This window comes from Eufriesea mexicana, unplaced genomic scaffold (assembly GCF_001483705.2).
Source record: "Eufriesea mexicana isolate 0111107269 unplaced genomic scaffold, ASM148370v2 scaffold10344, whole genome shotgun sequence".
In the NCBI taxonomy this organism is placed as follows: Eukaryota; Metazoa; Arthropoda; class Insecta; order Hymenoptera; family Apidae; genus Eufriesea; species Eufriesea mexicana.
In genome coordinates, this window is record NW_016918030.1 from 103,999 (window position 1) to 130,155 (window position 26,157).

The 26,157-nt window shown below is 36.9% G+C and overlaps 1 protein-coding gene across 2 annotated transcripts in view; it reads right to left on the minus strand.

Moving 5' to 3' along the window:
• Mical (Molecule interacting with CasL) overlaps positions 1 to 26,157 on the minus strand; it is a 66,890-nt gene that overhangs the window by 14,241 nt on the left and 26,492 nt on the right. For both annotated transcript variants that reach the window (XM_017908291.1, XM_017908290.1), the window contains exons 2-12: positions 15,429 to 15,480; positions 5,326 to 5,670; positions 4,436 to 4,760; positions 3,644 to 4,002; positions 3,300 to 3,557; positions 2,982 to 3,184; positions 2,754 to 2,887; positions 2,428 to 2,675; positions 2,218 to 2,340; positions 1,424 to 1,630; positions 95 to 334 (exon numbers count right to left, since the gene is read on the minus strand). In XM_017908291.1, the coding sequence (XP_017763780.1) occupies positions 95 to 334; positions 1,424 to 1,630; positions 2,218 to 2,340; positions 2,428 to 2,675; positions 2,754 to 2,887; positions 2,982 to 3,184; positions 3,300 to 3,557; positions 3,644 to 4,002; positions 4,436 to 4,760; positions 5,326 to 5,613 (2,385 nt within the window). In that variant the 5' untranslated portion in view covers positions 5,614 to 5,670; positions 15,429 to 15,480. The remainder of the gene's footprint in view (positions 1 to 94; positions 335 to 1,423; positions 1,631 to 2,217; positions 2,341 to 2,427; positions 2,676 to 2,753; positions 2,888 to 2,981; positions 3,185 to 3,299; positions 3,558 to 3,643; positions 4,003 to 4,435; positions 4,761 to 5,325; positions 5,671 to 15,428; positions 15,481 to 26,157) is intronic.

The window sequence follows — 26,157 nt, forward strand, 5'->3', positions numbered from 1 at the left end:
ATATTTATTAGGATTTGTTTAATCATTTGTTAAATTTACTCCAAAAAATGAAAAACCATTATACACTCCCAAAGTCATTCACTTTCCAGCTTACTGGATATAATATTTTCTGCTCTAGGTATTTCACTCTATCCTTGAAATCCGGTGCAGTTTGACGATATAAGTATATCGAATAATCTTCGAACGGCTCATCTTTCTCACGTTTTGCGTTTGCTTGCAGCATCTGCATACTTTTGTAGAATTGCTGTGTCGCCATGTTTCGTAAATATTGTCGCCTTCTCATACGCTCTGCGCGATTTTTCTCTATTTCTGCAAGTCTCTTCTGCCTTTCCTCCTTTACGTCCACCGTAAAATCGTACAGTGACATTAATTCAACTTATTTACATAACTACAATGACTTTTTTTCTGTATATCAGCTTAATTTTCATTTGTCAATTATTTACACAATTTGTACAACTTATGTTACGTGGTTCTTGTTTATTAAATCCGTAACGAATACAATGGATAAATAAAATGCAAAAAGGACAAAAAAGACCGAGGATTCTTCACCTCAAGTTTGACTACGCTAAATTTTTTTAAGATGTTAAACACTAAAGTACTTTTCTTTACAATAATAGAAAAAAGGAAAAAAAAAAATGAAGAAAAAGAACAAAAATAGATGATTAATTTATTTTTCCCTAAGAGGACACTAGTTGTAATAATTAGGAGATAGTTCAACATAATCTATTTGTTTAAAGTAAATTTTTAGTAAAATAGGACGAATACAAAAGCTGGCGTAGCAAATATATTATATATGTAACATAAACATAAATATCATTGAAAATGTTTACGACATAACCAAGAGTTTTTGTAATATTCCACTGATACTTTGGTTGACTATACGAGGCAATTAGAATGTAATGACTTCCTTCTGCACCATGGTAATGGTAACTCCAATAATTAAGATTAATAACGATACGATTATCCCACGATACATAAGTGCTTCAATCTTCTGCCACCGAGACTACAGGATATAAGCATTGTGAGTTTTGTGTGTGAAATGTTAGTGTTCTATTTATAACCCCTTATGGAATATTTCTATATAACGAATGAAACCTAAGCTAGTAAGTTAGGAGAACCATTCCATAAAGCGTTAAATATGTGATTCAATTCTTTGCATTTACGAATATTTAAAAAATTTTCAAGTGAAAGATGCAAAGAATTGATTTTGATATTGCGTTAAAAAATTAATGTTTTAACCTTGGATGATTTGGTAATCAATGGATTGGTAACTAGAGAAGCTTTCAAAAACATGATTAAAAATTTGTAAAGAATTGTACGTATATGAACCTGTACTTTTCGTGATAGTACATGTAAAATGTAATCGATATTATGGGCATTAAATGATATTTTATAATTTCAGAAAATAAAATGGAAAACTTACCACTGTCGCACCCATCTTCTCAGTGCTTCGTCTCTTTCGAGAACGTCGGCTAATCGTGTCCCCCTTCTTATCCGCGGGATTTAAATTTTCGTTATGTCGCGATCGTGAGTGTCTCGTTCTTGTCGCACTATCTTGTCTGACGATACGGTCAGGTGTTAATTGACTCAATTGCTTACTATGTGCGGGCCTTTCTTCGTTTTCAGGTTCCTTCATAAAAGACGATCAAATGCAATCGTTATACAATTATACAAAAAAGAAAAAAATTAAGAGAATCACTATAGTGATGAAAATAGCTAATTATAAAAAATGAGATATAGTTAGTAACTTCTTGTTAACTTTGCTATTATCCAAACGACAACACTCGTGATTCCTACTGAAGAGATTTGGTGGTTCGAATATTTTCTTCAATGACGATGCAACTATATTGTTCTGAAGTTTATTTCTTATCCAACTTATCGTAAATCTGTCATCCACTTCTGTAATGTTTGCATTTAACGATATTTTGTTATTATTGTGGTCTAATGATTCGATAGCGGTGTGTCGTGAAAATGTTCTAGGGATAGAATATAATAATGATTCTGTTCTTTGACTATAAGCGATATATGACGGATTATTATTCCAATAGGAAGGAGGATCGGACGTTGGTGAACAAGGATGGATCTTGCTTGTTAAAAGGTATTCTGGCGACTGTAATTGTTCGGTCCGTGATATTGGATATGATACTGAACACTATAAAATACGGAAATCGGTTAAAAATCTTCTGACTTCGTTCTACATCTTACGAATTTACTTACTAATTTTGGATGTTTAATGTACGGGATTTCACCACGGAAAACCTCGTATATCTGTGTGAGATAAGAAAACATGGCAAGTTTATCGGGAACGTCGCATTGAGCCATTTCCTCCCCAGTCATTATCTATAAAAATTCACAATTTAAATGATAAGTTATTTTTTGTTACTTTTTACATCGATAAATTATAATATGTATTTAAGTACAACTTACTGGAGGTATGCTCAGTTCTTTTTCTAAGATATCGAAAGCTAACTGATTATTTGTAATCGCATCGTCTGGGTTCAAATTGTGAAAGTCTATTAGGTTTGGACGATATCTGTGAATTATTGCACAAATAGCCAGACCATTTTTGAATGAGACACCCATATCTTTTATTTGGACCGAGTCGTACAGAGCAACTTGTTTTTGCAGCCAGCGAAGCAACATGTCTGGGTGTACTTGTGAATCTCCACGTAGATCTATATTGTATCATTTATAGTTTTAATAATCTTCATAATATTTTAATACAGATATAATCAAATTATATTCATTCATACCACGACGACGCCGTTTTTTGGGAATATCAATATCAGACTGTATAGCAGGCTGTTTAATGCTATCTGGATCATCTGTATCAAGTAGACTTCGCACTTGTATTGGTGTTACAGAAGAGGCATTCAAGTTCGGGTATCTTAAAAAAAAGAGAAATTATAAATAAATAATAAATAAATAATACTAGATATATTTTCAATTTAACTTTAATTAAATATTATATTATATCACACCTAGTATGCGGGTCCAATGTATAAGCAGCGTAATCTCTGTTTAAATTTTCAGGCGTAGTTTGTCCAAGTAACCTGTATATGGACTCACGTTCAGCAATTACTTCCAGTGGTGATACATTTGCGCCCCATCCTTTAATTGTCCAACAAGCGTCTAAAGAGCTTAAAAATCCTCTCGCACAACCGGATCCCGTTGGCCAGAATGGCTGTAATGATTTTATATTCAATTTTGTAACATATTAAAAAACTACACGTTGTTAATATTATTCGGCATTGATAGTAATATATAACACTTCAAATTAAAGACATCAGACGACATACTTCGAGCAGACTATCACCGACGAGGATCATAAGTAATCTATGACCACGGCGCTCCAAAACTCGGCTAGCATTCTCCGCCGCATACATAGACGTAAAGTCGAACATCGCCACGTCTGGCTGACCATAATGGTTCACTGCGAATTCCATACCTATCATTTGGTATTCGGTGGAGAATTCAGCAGCCTCCCGGGCGTAAAGCATCAATGCTTCACGATCCACGTTCTCTTTCGCGAGCAATTTCGCCGTATCTGCATGGTCCTGAGATATATTAAAATTAATTATCTCTACTCTATAACCACTGTACAGCTTGGTGGATGCATATTTATCTATATATAATGACGTACTTGTAGGATTACTCCCTTGTCTATAAGACTATGCTTTTTAGCAGTCATGACAAAATAATGAGTGTCATCTTTATAATATACAATATTCTCCAGATCTATCCCCGTCTCCTGATATAATTCCTTAAAAAATTTCTGGTTGAAGATAAAGGCTACCCCACTGATTTCTTCTACCCGTGCTTCCGCCTCAGTACGTTTGTTTATGAAGTTTGCTGTTATTGCAATAGCTAATTTACCCCGAAATTCTTTACGTTTGAAGCCCTCCAACGTATTCCTTTTGCCATCAGCGCCGATTAGAACATCGAACTCGTATTGAGAAACTGGATGATCGGCAGGGGTGGTTTTTGCCCTCCAACCAATTTCTAAAAAAATGATAAAATAAGTAATTATTCGTTAGTATTAATCAATGTTATCAGACTTTACAATAAATAATTGCAATTTTTATAAAAAAAAAAAAAGGTTTAAAGAATTTATTTTACTTATGTACTTTTGTGGCGCAGAAATAAAGTTATAATATCTCATCTATAAAATTAAAAAATTTTGTATACCCAATGAGATTTTAAATAAGAAATAAGTTGCTCTTTCATAGGTCATTTATTTCAAATTTTTTATTTTGTGCGTTTTTCCTTTATCTTCTTTTTTATAGAAAATAATAATCAATTATGGTTTTGAAAAAAGATGGAATAAACTAAAACAGTCAGCAAATTTTACATATCAATGAACTTTCATGTACCAGAGGGTCAATTATTCAATCAGAAGGGATTGATTGAGCGCTAGAAAGGTTGGATTACTCACTGCCCTCTTCCTGGTTCTCCGGTGGCGGTATCAATGAATCGAAGCTAACGCTTTCGTGGAACTCAACACCGAGGATTAAAGCAACTTTTAGCAAGATACACTGAAGCTGACGAATGCTGATATGATCGATAGAACCAGCGCAGAATTTCCCAAAGAATTTCTTCGCTCCTAGACCACGAAGATCTTGGATGACAAAGGGCCAAAGGTGAAGGACGTTGTTTCTGGACATTCGATCTCTTTTTTCAACAACGACAACTTTGGCACCCAACAACTGCGCCTCTATTGCTGAACGAAGTCCGCAGGGACCACCACCAATGATTAGTACCTGAAAAATGAATATTGTAATCGTTTATTACTAATAATTTTAAATTTCAATTTTCTCACAGTAAAACCTATTAAGAAACATTAAGTCCAATTTTTTTTTTTTAATAAGGAATATTATAGTTTTCTTCATATAGACAATTATTCTTTTCAATTACTTTAAATTTAAGATTGTTTTTCTTCCTTCGAAATCGTAGAATGAAAGAAATATAACTGAGAAAGATGTTTAATCTTTTTATAATATAAGATATGTATAATATTTTAAGATCAGTTTATTACTGAGCTATATGAATACACCGTAGCAGTTTCGAAAACATCGACAAGTTGAAGGTTGATAGATTAGACATCTATTGTGGAATACGATGATGTAACACAAATTACAAGTGTACTTAGATCTTAAAGTTTGATTGTCATTGTCGTTGTAAATGACCTTGGTAAATTGTGGTAGATTGATGAACTTACGTTGAAAGAAGCCGGTGTATTATAACATCAAAAAAGCAAAACACAATAAATTAACATGGACAGTAAATAAAACGATTCAAATTTATGTAAAATATTTATGTGCTTACCCTTGAGTTCGGACATGCTTTGCCACGGTTATAACATTTGTGATTGGCTCTCTGATCAAACTTCTTCCAGAGGGCCTGGGCCTTCCATGATCGCAACTTTGCTTTCAATTTTGGATAGAATTGACTGATCGTGTTTGGCCTTATCTTAAGCAGCTCACAGAGGTGTCTGAAGTGTCCAAGAATGGACTTCAGAGTGGTTGCATTGCAAAACAGATCGAACTCTTCGTTGGCTTTCGCCACTTCTGACGAGTTCATCGTTTGCTTCCGACCCGTTTGCTGATGATCCATTTTCTCTGAATTTGTCTTTCTCAGTTTGCGATGAAGATCGTGTCAGTTTATCATAACCTGCAATAAATTCATATTTACGAACACTTCTTTCCTACTACGATTATTGTATTTTTCTTCTGTTATTATTCGCAACGATATTGAAAGCAAATAGAAATTAATTTTATTTGTAGTAATGCAAATAGAAGTAAATAGTAATGTAGATATAGTTGAAAGTAAATAAAAAGTAAATCAAATTCTCATTTTTCGATAACTATGTGAAGTTGCGCGCAAAGTTCGTCCCGCAACAACTTCAATCGATTAATCGTACGTCGTGGGTTACTCGTCTCCGATCGAGATTTATCGACGATTGTCCGCAAGTAGTATGAAAATAGGACATGTAGAAAATCATCGAATTTCATTTAACGAAGAAATATATATTGATCAACACGATAGTTTATAATTAAATTCATAAAGAAATAATTTACGACTTTCCACAGACAGTAAGTACGGAGCGAATGTTGATTAACAAAAAGATTAATGTACAAGATAAATTCACGGAACAAACATATCAAAGAACATAGAATAATGATACATAAAATTTCAGGTGGGAAGTTAATCTGGAACACGAAGAACACGTGTGATCACTATAATTCACCTAAATACCAGTGCACTAATCGATAGTATTTATTCTGTTCAACCTTTTTGCACTTTCTTTTGACTCGTTACGTAATTCTTTTCTTTCCTCAAGAGGGGGCACTGATTTATTACTATACTATTATATTTTTACTATAGCCACGTTTTATTTTTGTTCAATATTTTACGAGGAAATATCGAGTCGTTTAAGAGGAACAATGCCATAGCGATTTGCTTTCGACTTGGAATTAAATGCTCGAACGCATCGATCTCTCGCATTTCGATAATCGATACGACAACTCGAATGTGGTAAGAAAAATCGAATTTTTAACAAAAGAATATACATATGATTTAAGATAATGGTAAAGTAAGTTGATTCGCGTGAGTAAATCATTTCGTAAGTTTGAAGTATTTATTATTATTAATTAAATCAGCGAGTATTTCCTATTGCGTATATAGAAGACTATTATATCGATAAATGAGTAATTTGAACAAATATATCGTATTTCATTTTATGTATGTACACGGCATGTTAATGTTGCAGGAAGAACAGGCACAGAAAATAGACAGAAACACGTGTAGCTCCAGTTTTACGTCAATTGGATTATTCAATGATCGATACGTCAAAAATCAAGCGTAATTCCATAATGTTCCTCTGCGAAGCACGTGACGCTGCTTCCGTCTGCTTCCTGAAACTGCAAACCTGCTCCTATCGATTTTCTATTATCTCGCGTAGGGTAAGCCTATCGGTGAGTGCCTAGAAACGAGCCTAGAAATAACCATCCTCTTCTTGATAACGTGGTAAATGTAACGAGATCTACAGAGTAAAAGAGGAACAACGTACAAGGAAATTGTGTCAGGTAATTGTTTCCATTCTCAACCAATTCAAAATACCATAGTATAATGTTCAATAATATACGATATGGTTGATTAAAATTGATTGTCTTCACCTTGTATTTATTATTATATGACATCTAGTAATTGATTTAATTTAAAAATAAGAAAAAACACCTTTCAAAGTATGAAATAATAAAATAATGTTACCTTAATTGCTTTCTAGATTGCTACTTTAATCTACTGCACGTCTTCTTGTCGCCATGTTTTTCGGATCAATTTGAACGATTTACTGTGTTACTAAGAAAGAGAAGGAATCTCAAAAAACAATGATCTCACTATAATATAAAAATGGTTTACCAACAGGATTGAAAACGAAAATTTTAATTTGATTAATATCATGGAGCTCGTAATCGAGAGAATGAACGACCTCAGTGAATAGGCAGATCTAGGCGAGGTGGTCGTCCCGGACCATCTTCGAGCCATTCGAAATGTCACGAGGTGCTGGTCGACATGCCTTCTGCGTGCCTTTCGCGATTCGACTCGACCATACAGATCATCGGTGCTCGTCTTCCGATAAGTGCGAGCTAAATACAGCGAGAAGCCGGGAATCGTGGCGATGTGCTGGCGCCCGTATCAGTCACAAACTCGTAGGCAGAGAAAGAGGAGGCAAAGGAAGAAGAGGAGGAGAGAGATTCGGTCACGCTCTGCTATTGATTTACGAATCAATTTAGAAACGACTTCCGCGATACGAGTCCCATAATTCATGCGGATTAGTCTGCTACGCTGTAGCGCATCGTGGAGTTTCTAATGCACTACAGAGATTACTAAGGCAAGTCTACTAACACTAACATTTTTTTAAACTGTTATAATCGAAAATGGAGCAACGAAGTAATTAGAAGCATGTATATATATGTACTGTTTTTGTACTACTTAATTATGCGTTCTTTTTAGAGGAATGAAGTTAAATGATGAATGAATCGTGAAAAAGAATTGAATTGCTCAAGATACATTTAGTCAAGATTACGTATATTATTGATCAATGCCTGGGACGAGGGAAGTTCCAGTAAATCTTTTAAATAGAGAATGCTACATCAGTATATCATACAATTTCGAGAAGGAAAGAAAATTTATTGCACTGAAAGGATGCACAGTTTTATTTAAATCTTTAAAGAACAATCACGAGATCTGTCTCGACTCTAACAACAATGCGGATTCCAAGTTCATCTCATCAATCGATTAACGAACAAAGACACTTCCGAGTATCATCGTCAAGAACGAAAGCTACATTTTCGCTTGCATCTTTTGGCTGGTTGGCCGATAATTACGAGTTCGAGGCGTGCAATTTTATCTCGCAAGACGGGAACGAGCGTTAATTTCTCCCGGTGCCGTACAATGACTCGTTATGCACGGTCACGTCCTCGCAAACGATCGTAATATCGTGTGCCGCATCGCAGTCGATACACCCGATGGCTCTTACACACGGTTCTTTGAACTTACGACCTGATAACTCCGCGCTCCTGCCACAAATGCCTTTGCCTCGCCACCGTCCTCGTGTGCCTTCGTGTATTACGCACCGTGAAAACGGAAGCGCGGAAACTTTCCCCCATGGACATCCTCTGGAGATCAAAGTAAGCTCTCACCGTGATATCGACCGTCTCAGGAACGACCTCTTCTTTTTCTTTCTTCCCCTCTATTTTTTCTTTTTCTTTTTTTTCTAGTATATATATATGTACTCTTCGATGACAGAAATAATTATTAAGGCGTTTACTCGTGCTGATACTACACTTCCCGAAGTGGTTATAATTAATATTGGAAGGTGAACGAACGAGAAGCTCACGTTGCATGAGAAATTATATTTGCTCGAGATAGTGATTGGTTGGAATGCTCATAATCGAGTGAATTTTGTTTGGTCGATAAAGTTTAGAGAGTTTATTGAGAAGGAGATGCTCGTTTAAGATTAGCATATTGATAAGTTTCTCGATTAAGATGTTAGAAATACGTAACTGGGTTAGGGCTGTTTTATCTTGTTCAAATAGTGTTTCCGGAGAGAGATATGATTAGTATGGGAGTTAAGTGAATGTAAATTATAAAGGCGTTTGATGAAACTGTAAATGTTGCAGATAGATTAATTATCCGAATGCGCGATTTCTTTACAATTATGCGAATGTTGATCACTTTCTATAATAAATTACTATATGTATTACGAAGATGATTTCATAGGCGAATGAAAGTACGCATGTTCGAAAGATTAAAGTATCGGTGATTGATCTGCCACGCGGTATTGGCTTTTCTTTATATTTTTATTTTAATCTCTCTCGATGATGAAAATAGTTGTCACGGTTATTTATTTTCCCTCGGACATCGCTTCCGGAAAAAGTATAATTAATAACGAAGGTCGATGAACGTTTATTATAAAACTTACGCCAGCTAATAAGTTTATGAAAATCAGCCTAACGTAAGTTAATTTTACCTCGTCTAAGAAATTAGTGTCCGACGAAACAGTAATTACTGTATATTAATATTAAGATCAACGTAATCCAATTTATTATTTTTTCTTTACCGACGATAACAACGATGTATACTAAAGATATTTATAATAACTTTCTAGATTATATAAAGTTTACCAGTTTAATATCATTATTACATAAAATATACATCTTCTTTTAGTAGAAAGTAGAATCGAACCATCGTGTCAAAAAACGCATATATCTCGAAAAGATACATTGGTACCACGCATGTGGGCCACGAAATGTAGAACGCGTTAATAAGATGTGTGGTGTGTGCAAATTTTGTCCATAGTAATGCGTTAATGGAACTAATTTGCAAGGTATTTAGTTACAGGAGAAATTTTTCGTCGTCTATTCGTGTCGTGTTACATTACAACAACGAGAAGCGATTCTTCTAACTGGATGATGCAAAAGTAATTAACGCGTGCACAGTTCGTTCACCGGCGATGTCTCTTTCACGTCATTAAAATTAACTTGTATCACATCGGGGTAAAAAGCGTTCGAGTTCATTAACGATCCCATCGTGCAAACTTCGAAATTGGACGCGTTTTCTAGACATGCTTTTACACTCGTTAAGAAACCCCTTTAACCACGTGATTTTCACGATTCGTATCTTCACTAATGCGTCTGACATAGTAATTTGAAAACGGAAATTACTCGGACGTTTCTTTTCCGGATGCTGTTAATCATTAGGCTAAAACTCACACTTATAATCCATCTCGTGCACCCTAACAAGGATATAGATATCCGCATCCGAATCAGCAGAAATACTTACTCGTTCTAATGCTGCATAATAATTTCACCAGAATTTTACGTTTAGAATCAATCTATACCTGATCTTTATCAATTTTGTAATAAGAAATTTGTAACTGAATCATTTGATGGAGCAGTGGCATGCTATTTCAAACCTTTCACCAGGATATCTATTACTTAACAAAAAGTAATGCAATTAAAACCAATTTCCTTTTTGAGGGGGTATTGTAATGCATTCTTTAAACATTCTGAAAACAGAAGATGCAATTCGAAGATGATATATACCTTATAATTATGTACTTATGCGCATCATTTTTTTATGACTGGCCTCAATTACAAATGAATAATATGAATAAGAAAAGATACAACATGAGTTTAAATACCTTATTAATTTGCAAGAAAATTACGAGTAATACATGTACGATGAAGAGGTAAAATCGCGGAAAATTAACGCGCACACGATTGGTAGTTGAACCTAACGCGATGAAAGCGGGCATAAAGCCATAATCACGATCGTTGGAATTCGAATACGCATAAAGGTGGTACAAATTGAGATATACACGGTGTTTCACGCCGGCATAGGAGGAATCGTTTCTCGTAGTGCACACACGATCAGCTGTTCCGGTCATTATCACAAATTGTCCGGGCAAACGAGCGTCATCTGACGTCCACATTATACCTACGCTCTCATACTTTTCGCTTCTTCTACCTTTGTTCTTTCGAGAGGCACTTGCCGTTCTAAGAAGCAACGAAACTCGGGTCTCCCGGTGGATTCTTAAACATTTCAGTAGAAACGTACTATAACAGAGTCCCGAAATTTTCTAATTCTTCTCTAAGTCGAAGAGTTATGCATATGAAGTGTGTATGTAAAAATAAATTCTGAAATCTTTTAAACCGAGATATTTTCCATTTGAAAATATCACTTGTTCGGTTTCGTGTGGGATGGAGATAGAAAAATGGTTATGGCGATAAAAAATGCCATCAAGCAAAATAATGATTAGAGTAAAATTATCAGCGTAGTAAATTTGATTCATGATGCAGAGAAGGCTTGTCATCCAATAAATCTGTTCTCAGGCAGATTGCGCAGGTTCTGCCAGCGCGATAATGGTAACTGCTTACAGTCTTTTTCAAAGACTCGGTAACTTTTATCAGTAATTTCAGACATTTTCTTATTATTTTTACTACCGAAGATAATAACAGGAAAACAACGAAAAAATGGAGTTAAAATTCAATAAGCTATACGAATGTCTTCGAACCATAATAAACGATAATGAAACCAAGATAAATTCAGACAATTTGCAAGATAGTTTCAAATTACTCTACCTGTGAGCTACTACTGCTAAAACATCGCTTACGCGATTCAATAAGAGTTACCTGAAGCGCAAAAATCCTGATACCAACATCCTCACATAAACCCAACAGTATACCCTCGATTCTTCATTTCACCATCTTCATCACTTCAACTATGTATTCACAATTCACGCACCGTTACCTATACTCGAGAAAACATCAACTGAATTGCAAGAATTAATTGACACAAATATCTTATCAATCCTTAGAAAACTTCTTCGCAATAAACCATCCCGACGATTTGCACGAGGAAGTTTATTTTTTAACAAAACGAGCGACTATCACGCGCATCGACAACGGCCTATTGAAAAGAGCGTACAGAAATTTACCGTAAGGTTTGTACCACCTGCGACGCTTGATCGGGCAAGTGACCCGAATGTTAAACGTTGGACACGGTTTAAGGAACGAGCGCAAACGGGCAAACGGTTCACTGGGTTATCTATTAGAAGTCTAGGAACAGTATTGAGCAACGGACCATGGCTACTGTAGCAAGGTGTCGGTGCCATGTTTTAGAAGAACTTGGAACCAAGCCACTATTATAGCCTCGGTTTATTCTGTGACCAGAAAGTGAGGAAGAGAGAAAGAAAGGGAGATCGTTTGCTCCAGATTCGAGGAACAACGTGGAACAATAAGTCCTTCCACTCGATGATTAAGGGATCGTTGATAGGTTGATGTTTATCATCACTGGGTCAAACGTTATGCGTTTATGAATCTCCAATCACATCGTATAAGATGTTCCTTGAATGAATTCGGTGTCTTTACTATGATTGATGATTCAGTCGATCTCTGAATGACGACAGCATTAATTCCAAGTCTAGTTCCGTAAGTTCTCATGTTTTTTCGAGTAAGCTTTATTTGTGAGCAATATTATGACGACTATGCTGAACTTCGTGAAAGTAGGCTAATTGTGAGTCAAAAATGTGCGTTGGGGCGTTGCACGATTGTAACGCTGGAAAACAAAACTCAGGAGAACATTTTTCAAAGATGATAGTCGAGATACGTATACGGAAACGAAGAGTATGACTTGGACCATTTTTGAAAACGAACTTGTTTATCAAAATTACGTTCAAGTGGCAAACAAAGAGCAAGTAATGAGTAAGCAGAAGGCAAGCAAAGAGTGAGTAGAGAGCAAGCACAGGGCAAGCAAAGAGCAAACAAAGAACAAGCAAACTGACCAAGTACAACACAAGAAGAAAAAAGAAAAAGTAAAAAAGGAAAAGGAGCAAGGTGGCTCGCGAAAGAAACGTTCAGAAGCCAGATTCGCCCGGATCTTTTCCTTCCATATTTATCTTTAGGTATCTCGCGTGCACCAAAAAGGAGCGGCGTATCATTGGCAGAATACCTGTTCCCCGTGGAACAAAGTAACGACGGCCTTTATACATAAATGATCAGAAGCAAGGAGGACAGAGCAGTCTATAAATACAACGAATGAGACGGTTTCAGGTCCGGTAAAAAGTCTGTCTGGCGAAATGGGACGACATATTTCCGCGGAAGAATTTTAACCAGGGACACTTTCGTTCGAACCAACCAACCAACCAGATTTCATGCCTCTACTCATCCCACGGATTTCTCACCTTTTCGAACGTGTTTCAGCAATTTATCGAACCCTATGAATAATCTATACGGAAACATTATTCGATCATCGACGATTGTTTTCATTCAACATTCGTTTGATTTTCTTCGCGATAAGGTTCCTCCGTGTCTGTCTGTCAGTGTTGCATCGAACGTTAATGAATCTTTTCGTGGTAACTGGATCGATCGATGGGGAAGCGTGGATAGTTTCGAAACAGCTTGGAATGACCAAGACTGAAAGAAAGCTGTTGGAACGTTGGGAGTGTCGTGGTTGGAAAGGAGGTCTGAATGAAATCCACCGTGATCCGTGACGAGTAAACGTGACAAGAAGCTCTTGTGTTGTCGAACCTCGGTTCAATGGAGACTACACCTGCGGCTGTTAAAAGTAAAAGTTTCTGTTTCAAATATATATATATATATATACATATATATATAGGAGGACCGCGGACGCCGCCTAAAAATCAATAGCCATTTTCAGCTGGCGCGCTCTTTTCCTCTGTGTTCACGTTCACACGGTTTTTCTTTGACCCAGAATCCTTTGCACATAAGATACCTAAATACATGTGAGAGACGATGAAAAATGTCGGCACAGGAATGACGATAAATGTAAGAGTCGTAGCTATTCCTGCTCTCGCGAAAGAGGTGATGGAGTTCTGAAATACAACAGACGGATATAATGGATATTTTTGGAGATAATTTTTATTCAATTCGAGATAACGTATTTTGTTTTATTATTTCATTTACCTGTCGCGAAAAATAAGTTTTACTACTGTGCACGTATTTTTAAATGGATCTAGTGGAATTTAAAAAGTTGAGGCGATTAGGTAAGATCACATACGAAGGTTAATAATAAATTTGAAGATTAATAACCAGAGAAAAGAATCAGAGCAACGTAAAGCGATGTAGAAAATATTCTGTTACGATTGTCAACGTTAAACGTAGCAAATATTTACAGTGCGTTAAGTTACTATGCAATTAAAATAGACATGGCCGAATAACTCTGCGAATTTCGTCCCGCTCAAAAAAGAAACTACCCTCAATCTTTCTTAACACGTTTCGAGCACAGTAAAAAATAAATGTTCCGACGAAACTTTAAATATACGTGGAAAGTATTGTATTAAAAGATTTAATTAAAGGAAAATAACATGTTTCGAATTTTTGATAATTCGATCTTCCTTTGTATCTCACTTAAAGGATATATCAAAAGCATACCTTTATCCAATCGAATCTCTATTTCGAGGAGTATCGACGATCCAACTGATCTTATCGAATTTCTAAACTCACACGATCCAACAAATTATCAATTATTACTATCGACTTCGTGCGCTTATTAATTTACTCCCTTTCAGAACTCTCGAATATCGCAGTCAGATTATCTATTCACTGAGAAATAACAAACAACACGTGCAAGCAGGCAGAGAAGAGGTGAGTGTGCCTCTATAAATATGATGGTCGAGGTGGGCGAACGGGAGATGCAATCCTGCGGAACTAGAACGACCAAGCCGACCAATTTTACAGACGTCGTGGGCGGGGATGAAGAAGCTGCCGGTGACACTGCACACGTATTTCTGGACACGTATGTATGTAGGTGTGACCGTGCTAAAGTAACTGGCAAATCAAACGAGCAGATTGAATTTTCGTTCATCTGTGCCCTATTCCCAACTATTTTCTTCACAGAGGAACGGATGAACCGGATGAGAAACGTGATTTTATATCGGGAGAACCGCAGTCGATCGATGATTACTCTTCAGCATTTGGTTCTGATCCGATTGCAGACTCTCCATGTATGAAATGGACTCTATCGGGTGTTTCGTTTTATAGAACAGGGAGTTGGTAATCGGCAATTTCCGCGAACTCTACAATCAATCCGCTAGGGGAAATCTTATTGGCTCGTAATTGGTTCGAGTTCGTAAGATGTACGATACGATGATTACTGGACGAGGAGAATCCGGAAGGGAAGAAATTGTGGATGACGAATGCCGTAGCCAGATGTACCTTACGGATAAGAATCTCTTTCCTACTAGAGCGAACTCGCAATAAAAGAATAATAAGAGTTGCTTAACCAATGGAAATACGAGGTGAATGGTGCACTGTATATTCAACGCAAGGGCAAATTTTGTTATTTAAATTTTTTATGCGCTTCACATGCAACATGTATAATCCTTTAGCATTTAGAATACTTACAGAAAAAGGAGCACGAGTAACCATTCGATATGCACGCGATTGCAAGACACAGCTGCGAAAGTAAGGAAAAACATATCCATTAGAAAAGACTGCAAAAGGAACAGGAACAGTGTTCATGTTTTGTGCAGTGTATTCGGTACATATACATAATGGAGTTGTTAGAAAACAAAGAAGAATGCCATTAACGCATAAAAGCAACTTCGTATCGGATTTACGATAAATTTGCATCACAAATTTTACTATGTTCATTCGAATATCGAAAAGGAAGGAATAAATGGAAATATCATTATCGTCTTGCGCGTTCGATATAAAATGCTGAACTATCTCGAGTAGAATAGGTACACGAGTGTAACAACGTCAAACTATAGACATCCCATGGGCATCCTACATGCTTAAATAGCCTCTTTATTTGCCTTTGATCTCCACCGACGCGACAATAGGAACACATCCTTGGCGTCTTGCATTTCTTTTTTTCTGCTTTTGTCGCCAAGGGTCATAAATTTACGGCAATTAACGGGTATCAACGTCACTCTAGACGACCACCAGACGAGTCTCGCAGGTTGTGGACCTCGCGTTATTAGCAGCCGTGCAACGACATTACGAGCTATTCACCATGTGCACAATATTATGCACGACGTTGCTGAAACACATGGACACGATCTCTCTCTCTCTCTTTCCTTCTCTCTCGTTCGATCAATCACGGACAGCTATTATTCTTGTCCCATCGATTTTATTGGTCGAACGTGTCTTCCATGCACATGCCGATATCACTGTACAGGCGGTCATCCGTCTGTAGTTACATTACATTCGCGTTTGAAGTGCTTCCATTCAATTAACACTGGTAGAAAAAAAATGGAGGAAGTAATTACGAAGATGGATGAATTGTTTATCGACGAGTTTGTTTTAGTTCTCGAGCTGTATGGATTGCTGGAATATTTGAAACAATATGCCGTAGAGAGCATTGATTAGCAGGTTGATAGCAGTCGTTGACGATATAAGAGAAAATTCTGAGTGAAGAGACGATGAAACTATGATGAATTTGAAACGATATGTTACTTTATCTTACTTTCTGGTGGTTCTACATATATTATATCACATCTAATGATATATCGATGATAGAAGCTGAATATATTGTTATTTTATGTAAGATTCAAAGAAAGAATGGTACAGGTACTTCTTCCGACAAAGGAGGTAAGTTTAAGAAACGATACCTAAGATTCATGTTAGTCCCCTTATAGTATCTTCAATCGCAGACGTATTCCGAAAGTATTCAATAAAGTAAACGATCACGCCTGTACTTCTAATTTTATAAACGATGCGTCATTTAAATACCTATTCACACCCACGATCAAGTACATCGTATTCTCTTAACTCAATTTTTAAGGAACTTCCGTGTCGTCAATCTTCTAAATTCTAAACACCAGTAGGCGTCACGAACGTCTAGTGAATCATCTGAAACATTCCTAAACGCCTATAATCATTCGGCCAGTGAGCTCGACAAATAAGAATACTTGAGAATACTCCTCGAATACTCTGCGTTAGTCTATCTCTACCTTTAAAATTGTATCACCGAATCATTCGGATTCGCATATTTGACACCCGATATCCGGGAAGTGAATCAAAGCATCGACGTGACGCAGAGAGTGAACGCGAAAGAATTTGTCAGCGTAATTAGCGAGCTTCCTTAAATTCCCTGGACAATTAGCGAGTTCGTCAACGACGACAGACAACCCTCAGACGGAGTAAATAGAGTGCTGTTGCGAGTTTATTAACGTGTACCTCGGCCACTTGGTTGAGGTGTAAAAGTCGTACATACACGTACGCAACATGGAACGGATATATACACGTGAGCAAAATACACACTGATGCACTCACAGATCGTCAATGTATACTCGCAGACAGAAGAAAGTACATACATCGATGTGTTACACTTTTGCGGAACACTTCCCTGGTAGAAAATCGGTATTGCATTATTTATCGCTTGCCCCTTTTGTTTCGGTAATTAATGTACAATTACTGTGCACGCAGTATTATTCGCGATGATTCACTTACAATGATAATGTGTACATTTCGTTAAAAAATTCCGATTAATTTTTTGCCTCAATTAGAAAGGCACAGCTAACAAGGATATGAGTTTCAAAAAGACAGAGATCGCTGGGGTACCGTGCAAACGATAATTGGTTTAAAAAGAGCACGAAATAACAGGCGAATTTTGGTTTGAAGATTTTTGTTGGTAAAGTAGGTCTCTTGTGCGCAGTGTCCGAATGATTTTTAATTGAACAATTTTTTACGTTGCATTTCCTGATATGTTGGATATTTTAATTTTTATCTCGAGCTTACTCGACTCAGTTAGTTCGATTTCAACTCACTGCATAGCCTTTATCGTTTAAAATATTTCGGTTCCCTGCAAGAGTAAAATGAAACACTTTAAGTGGTTATTTGATCGTGAAGGACCTTCGATATAATTTTTTTTTAATTTCAAGGCTGTCTATATCTTTTTTATAATATGGTTCACATTTTTAACATAAGTTTATAAAAAATGTCGTAACAAATTTCATTGGGTATACTTTTACGACCTTCAAATTCTTTTAAGCATGAAAAATAAAAAGGATCTTACCTACATCTTAGCCTGTAAGAAAAACGAGTGCAAATGCCTTGTGTTATAAATACAGATCCATATAAATCATTTAAAATTTCTAAATTACTTGAGATAAATCGCTTTCAGACAATATCAAAATAACACCCGAGATAGCTCCTCCGTTATATTTCACAATCTAAAATTTACGTCGAAATGAACGTCCAACCGTACTCGTTTTAGTGTCAACATCTCATTCAGAAAAATAGCATATACCGGAGATCCATTCGAATAATAGTACAGAACCATTCACACGTATTACTATTTCTAGACGACAACAAGATACAAGCAGTGGCTTACTACTGCTTTGTCGTGTTTCACAATGAAGCAGCCACGATGGTAGTTCGAAATTTACAAGCGACCCAGTGTACATGCACGCATGCCCGGTTTCGTAGCCAGAGGTTGACCACGTTGAGATAGAGGGGACACTCTATTTGCTGTCGTGGAATCTTCGTACGAATTCGTGGATCGTTGGCGTTGCACAACGAGAGAAAATGTGCCTTCGATGATTGAGACGCGTTGTACGTGCGTACAGGTCGCTGGTTACGCGTTAAAAAAAGAAGCTGAATAAAGTCTTTGGATAAACCAGCTTACGAACTGGGGCAAACGCAGCGCCTGTCTGACCTCCTCATGCCATCCTCTCGGGCTCGTTCAATACCGAAAGCACAAGGAGAGTACAGGCGTTGATGACGTTTTAAGGACGCCGTCGAAATTCCGAGAGCCATTGCGAATGCAAATTCGTTCCAACAATACGTTGCTCGTGTTTGCGTTAATACAATGGTTACTCGAAACGCGATAACACGAGGAAATTTATCGATAAATGAAATTTCAGGAAATACGGTAGAGGTAACTTCGATTATACGAAAATTGGCTATCTAAATATTTTAGTACTCGAATCTTCCACCGTGTAAAGGTTATATTGTTCGAGTAATATATTTTCTACGTCATTTCAGCAAGTAGTTGGTATTATATGCGTCAACACCTTTAGTGTAACAGTTTCGGAGGTAATACTGCAATGAAGTGCAGAAGTTACGAGATATAGAGTTGAAGACATCTTCACCTGAAAGCGTTTATGGAATCGAGAAAAGGATAGTTTAAAGCAGAAATAGAAAGTAATTAGAAATAATCTGAATGACTTTGCAGTAAAAAATATCGGAATCCATATAAAAGAGTACTATGTATATATTATTATTAAGGTAACAATTATAAAGAAAGGTAAATGTTCTTCTATCTCTATTAATTCTGACCTGGAGGTTCCACTGCACTGCACAGGATACTAAACAGATCTTGAAGATCTTAATTTTATATTTATCTTTTTACGGTCATTCCACATTTGTTATTCACAGTATAATTATACCTATGACCTAATTATAATTTTTTAGGACGATAATAAACTACTCGAATTATACGTATCATTAAAAGAGAGTGTCAGATTTGCGAAGTAGCAAAATTTGATACTTGTTTATCTTTTCAATAAATGGAGTATCTTATAAGAATAGTATAAAAATTTGGATTTTTCCACTTATATATTTTGCAAACATTTTTGTTCACTGCCATCTGGAAAATTATACCCTGTCAGACGTACAATTATCACTGTTAAATCGAAATCGTTAACCGCGATGATATAATAAGCAGTCGGACGAGAATAAAACGTTTCTTCGATGGCGCCGCTGCCAAGAAACGAAAATAGGGTTAAAACTCAATTCGAGGGGGAGAAATTCGATACGATAGGTAATATTCTCCATGACGGAAGAATTAATCTTCTGGTGATTCAAACCAATCTTCTACCTCATCTCATCACAGTCGAATCCCCGATTACTTTTAACCGTTTATCAATGTAAATCAAAAATAAATATCACAATCTTTTTTAACTTAAATTGATGATATTTATTTGAGTACATTTGATTATTCAAAAATTTCAAGTAAAATTGAAGAAAAATTTAAAGAAAGCACATTTCCTTAGAGGACAATAACTTTAAACAACTATCGAATTGCTTCACGAATTTCCAAAAACTTTAAATCGTCTTAGATTAAATTTTGAATAATCTTTCCAACTTTTTACGGTATCTAAGTCTTTTCTCTTAAGAAAGTTTTGGTATGATCAGAATAAATGATAACGAGGCGTTACTATATTCAGTGAATAGCTGAATATTCCAGTTAAGGTCCAATATCTTTTTCCTGCCACTGATCGATACACGAGTTACATTATCTATATGCATTGCGAAATACACAAGTACAATTTAATTCTTACCAGAAACGTTGAGGATTTTCTGGACAACACACTATGGAAATGTGATTCACGCGTATCTTAATATTTTCCTGACGAGTGCTTCTGGTACAATGAGCTTAAAAACAGGAAGTGGAAACATTTACTGCTAGCTGGGAGAATATTTATTTCAACAGCCAATGTTAAAACTTCTTTCACAAAAAATTGCACACAGTAAAATATTCTCTTGAGCTATCTGACGATGAAAGAGCACAAACTCTATGTACAGTATACAATGAAATAGAAAGTTTTCTATTTCCATATTTCTTTTTTTTCTAAAGCTATTCATTAGAATGTTCTACAAAGTTAACTAAGAAGGCCAATACCGTTTCGCGATAATTCGTAAAAACAGAACTATAATAAGAAGACACCTAGAAACTGCAGCAACAGTAATTAGACTTAAACCGAACACGAAATATATCTTTAGTATCTTCCATTAGCAGGATCGTTAGAATAAAGAAGCGTCAGCTGTAACGATCTTTGTGCTAATTATCTCACTGGAGAGGGAAATTTTCACGTCAAGAAAGTTCTGTAAATCGAGCTAAACTGATTAACGCAAGCATAGGAAAAAATGGAGTTTCAAGAGTCACATGGAATTAATCTGAAGCCAACTTTTGTAATTAATTGTTTTGATCTGTACAAAATATGGAGTACTCATTAATAACATTATCACGCATTATCGACGTTGCCTTCTTATATTTTTCTTTTCGCAGTGTACTGACACAGGGATAAAAGAAACAGGGAGAAACTAAGAGAAAAAAGAATTATAATGGCCCGTGTGAACAGAAAGTTTCCATGCGGCGAATATTGCGATATTCTTGCGATTATTTCGTGTACCTAACATGTAAATCACGATTCAACCCAGTTGTCAGCCCCGGTAAGTGGTACAGAGCAGAACTTGCAATGATTTGTGCGTCCCCTGAACGCGAACACGTTCTCAAGAATATTATTCTACTTATTCCGATCTACCATCTTATTCGGTGACGTGATAAATGTTACCAGTTAATCCAACACAATAAGATAACTGGCTATTGTCAATCTTCCGTTTAATTAGCTTACCCTCGCTGTGCGCCAACATAACGATGATTTGTCGTCTCGTTATAACTTTTTTAATAATCCCTTCGTTCGTGTTCCTCGACTTTTTACTCACCGTTCCGTGAGCAGAATTCACCGTCAATAACAGGCCACGCCATGTACACCGCATAAACAGTATGAATCACAGAGCTTCGACGAACTCTTTTCGAAACCCAGCGAACGCTTGATTCTAACGCGAAAACACGAGACAGAAGGAAGGAAACGAGTTATCGCGGTATAAATGCAAATCAGATGAACAAAGGGGCCAGTTTCGATCGATCGATCCGTGCGATAATCGGATAAGCTAATCACGCGAACTCCCTAAGTGAACTCAAAATCTCACGATTCATGCAGCTAACGATCCACCAGGTCGAGGAAGGATCGTTCGCCGAATATGACTTTCATTCCATTCCTCTTATGACCAGTATATACTCATGAATCGACGAATATTGGATAAAAGCAAAATCCGTTGGACGTTACACTCAGAAGAGCAGCTCTTACCCCTAGATTCGTAATAGACGATAATAACAAGATTCACGATCCGGTCTCGCGAAATCTAGCCTGACGCGATCAAGCGGTTTCACGGTAAATTAACGATGCAGAAAGTCGAGAAAAAAGAAAAATGAGAGCGAGTAAACGACACATTATACACACCGGGTATCCTTTCCATGGAGAAACGATCACTGGAGTTATCCTTGAGATGCTTGTCGCGACCGCGAGCATCGGGGACCTAACTCGAAGCTGGATCAGCGAGACGGAAAGTCGAAAAACTAGTTTGATAAGCAATTAACGCTCCGAGATTACTGCGTATAGTATGCTGGAATGTGGTATGTACCTGCTGCCAGTGAGCAGAGGATGTTTTCTTGCTGTGGAACTTCGAGGAAGGGCGGGTAATCGTGCGTCGCGATAAAACCACGTACTGGAGTTGACGGTACTTCCTTGTTCCTGGCACAAGCTGAATCAGCGAAGGGCCAATTCGAACTGAACGATAATGCGATGGACTGATTGCCATAGAGAAAGTGGCGGATAGATGGGAAGATAACGCTTATCGAGCAGCTTTTTCGTGCCTTTTTCCATCATACGAGAATGTTGTTGTGATAATCGATCGCATGATTCATAATTCTCTATACTTTAAACTTCTTTCTAATTGCATTTACTTTGTAGGCTAATAAACGGGTGTACGTGTATCCTAAATGGGTAAATTAATCGATAACTGAAAACGATAACTACCCAGATGAATTTATTACTTCGTAGGTCATTCGGTATTTTCAGAGGAACATAAAGTAATGAAAAAATTACGACAATCAAACGATTTCATACAATTTGGCTGTCCTATACGACTGATTAGAGCAATTCATGAATCTTTCCAGTTGAGTCGACTAACTCGTTAGTCCTTGCAACATCGAATAACCGGAGAATTGTTGCAATCACTCGTAATAATGCTCGTAACTCATAGGATGTTTCGTGCGAATCTCGAACATGTGTGCGTTGCAGTGAAACTCCATTTACCTGGAACTATCAAGAGACAAACAGTTCGTACAATTGGAGTTCGTGTAATAGATATTTATAAGATCCCCTCGGCGTATGATTTCTCGTTCAAGCAATATACGCTCACGTTTACGTAACTGGAGTTAATTTAAAGGCGTTCGGTTAACGGAGTACTAAATAAAATTTCATTCCAATAAGCGAAGCCTCGGCAAATAGAATTCTACTCGAAAGCGAAGTAAGCTGGATCCTCGTTATAATCGGCTTTTTGACGATTTACGATTCACCACAGGCCGTCATCGTGCAGCTCTAAAAATAACGCCAAACGATCTCCTCTTTCCGCGTGATATCATCCCCTATGTTTGCAGTCCACTTTGCATAAGCGACGAGTTTCAATTAACTGTTGATCTCGAGAGACGTTGTTCATTATCCTCGACATCGACCGTGCGATTATAATCGACGATGCAGTACGATTCACAAGCAGTTTGCATACTTCCCCACGTACAAAACGATCACAAAGTTCGACAGATTGCTGGTAGAAATTAATATGTTTCAACGAGTACAGCCTTGTAGCAGTGGGACAACACTGTAGCAGAGTTCGAACGGGCTGGCACGAATAGTCGAAAGTTGAAGGTAGTGGAAGCAAATCGATGATCGTTTTAGACCTGGATAAGCGATAGACGAAGTGGATCAATCTAACCCAAATCTGATCGGAACGGAATGACGCGAGTCGGACATGGTGGAAGCGAAATGGAGTTGGGGTTGATTGAAACAAGTTGACACGAATTAACCCTTTTGCTGCCGATGTACAGAATACATTTTCACGCGTAGGTTTTAGCTTAAAAGATATGAAAAAATATGAAATTTAATCCGTATGCCAATAACAAAAATCTTTTATCGAGAAGATATATTATTTTAAGCGAGAGCGTGTTAAAGGGTACCAAGTTATTAACATAAGGGTTGATTACTTATGTTACCTCCTGCATTCAAATATTGGAAGATTTAATTCGTAGCCTGGACGTAAAGAGGCAGGGTCGACGTATCGACCAATGGCAAGTTTTGCATAAGCATCAAGGGTCGACGACAAGGGTTAAAGCTGGTCCAAGTTAAATAATGGTTCTTCAGAAAAGAATAAACCACTTACTGCTGCAAAGCAGCGGTTGTAAGTGACCAAATGTGCGGATAGCTTTAATAAAACGATTCGTAGAACAATTCAGCATATGATTTAGCATATAAAGGAACGTCAACGGTGAAAACAACGCTCGATCTCACGGTGTTTGATGTGAACGCCACCAAAGACCGGAATAGACCGGCGCTTAAACGCGTGTACACGGATACAGGGTACATATATTCTCTCGTAATTGCGGGTAATTGCCACGGTGGAAATTTCACGCGATCATCCGTAGGGAATACACGGGCTCCGCGAAGGACTAACGACGCTATCGTAATTAGGACGGGTCGCAATAATGCAAAGTATCGCGTTAAATTACGGGTGAGACGCACAAGGACGCGGGAAACTGAGTTGCTTAGCATACAATGATAAAAATTGCAGCCATACAGGTACGTAATTAGATGAGAATTTTTCTGCCTCTGATTGGATTGCGTTAGACTATGTTTCGCGTGTATACGACGAAGGCTCGTTTAACTCAGCTAACAGGCGAATTAAATAATTTGATCTGTCCGTTGCATTAACCCATATGAAGGAGTTAATCGCGGCTTTGACTCGAACCGAATCGAACTGGATCGGAAATTATTCGTCGATAGGGATTTCGGGGAAGCCGAGCTTGCAAGTAAAAGTTTCTTTTCTTTATCTTCGAATTTTTCATGTTATACGAACTATGCATTAATATAGAACAATTTTATATCAACGACATTTCAGTCTCGAATGATGAAACCAACGTTCCTAATTTTCATACGTTCTCGTTTTGCCGGCTATAATTTGGTAAAAATTAATTATATGGAAAAGAATAAGCAAATTAATTTTTCAGTTTCTTAATTCTTTCAGAAGTTTAATACGAAGTTACAACTCAAAGACGAGATTTTCAAACGAAGGGAAAAGTTCTTTGGAAGTGGAGCATGTCCTGGTGAGGTATGGAACGTGTTTAGATAAGATCAAGAATTACGATTTTTTGGTTTTATGAGCGGGAAGTTCGAGGAACCGCAGGTTAACACAATCTTAGCAGACGCATTAGTTTAACTGGTAAGCAGTAGACGCAATAAATGTCTTGGGAACGTTTATCTAGATAGCGAAGGCGCACCAGCTCGGTGAATCAGACGGTGGTGTGCTTTCAGATTTTGTCCCGATGAGTAATCCACTGTTCCAGAAGACCCCGTTTATTACCCAACTAACAAGCAGAGTGCAAGTCCTTTGGGTCACCGATTTGGTTGAAACTTTGCAGGTTTGTAGATTTCGTCGTGCGGTTCAAGAATATATATCATTATAGCCGAAATTACTCGGTAGTTTCTGAGATATTTACGATTAAAATTTTATTAATTCCTTAATTACAGATTTATATCCTCTAATTTTTAAGTGACGTCGTGACGTACCGGCGATAGTCCGGAATTTGTATGGTGAAGGACCGGGGTTCGATTCCCGTCATAGCTTTTTTTTAAATCTATTTTATATTTATTTTTCGTCTATGAAAATATTGTAAATAAACAATTGTGAATAAAATTTCTTAATAAAAAAATTTATCTTTTACGTTTTCTTATGCTAGTATATATTTATTACAAAATAATAAGAATATTACGCAAAAAAAACATTTTACTATAGCAATCTTATTTACTACAGGAAATATAAACTCTATCGCTCAAGTAAGTATTAATTATTAAATTAAACATCGTATAAGAATGTTGCCTATAATTCCAACTTTGCTGTACAGCTATAAATGTTGATGAATTAATTACAAAAAATGGGAAATTTATTAATTTTCTACTGCCGAATTGATTTATTAAGATGTATGATTAGCGCATAACCAGTAGAGGTATCTAGTTTGAATAAAAATTTTACCGCCTGCGATCAGCGCCATCTATGATTTGGGCTCAAAAATCAAGAAAGTGATAGGAATATAGAATAGGCGAGGAGGTCGTCGACGAGCTTGTCACGTGACAGACAAGGACAGAGAGGGGATAGAAAAGGATAAAATGGCTCCGGCAGTGAAAAATTATTAATTACTCAATTTCTGTAATTAATTTATGAACTTTTATAATTTCATTGCAAAGCTGGAACTTCAAGCAACATTCTTATATAATATTCGTAAAGAATTTAA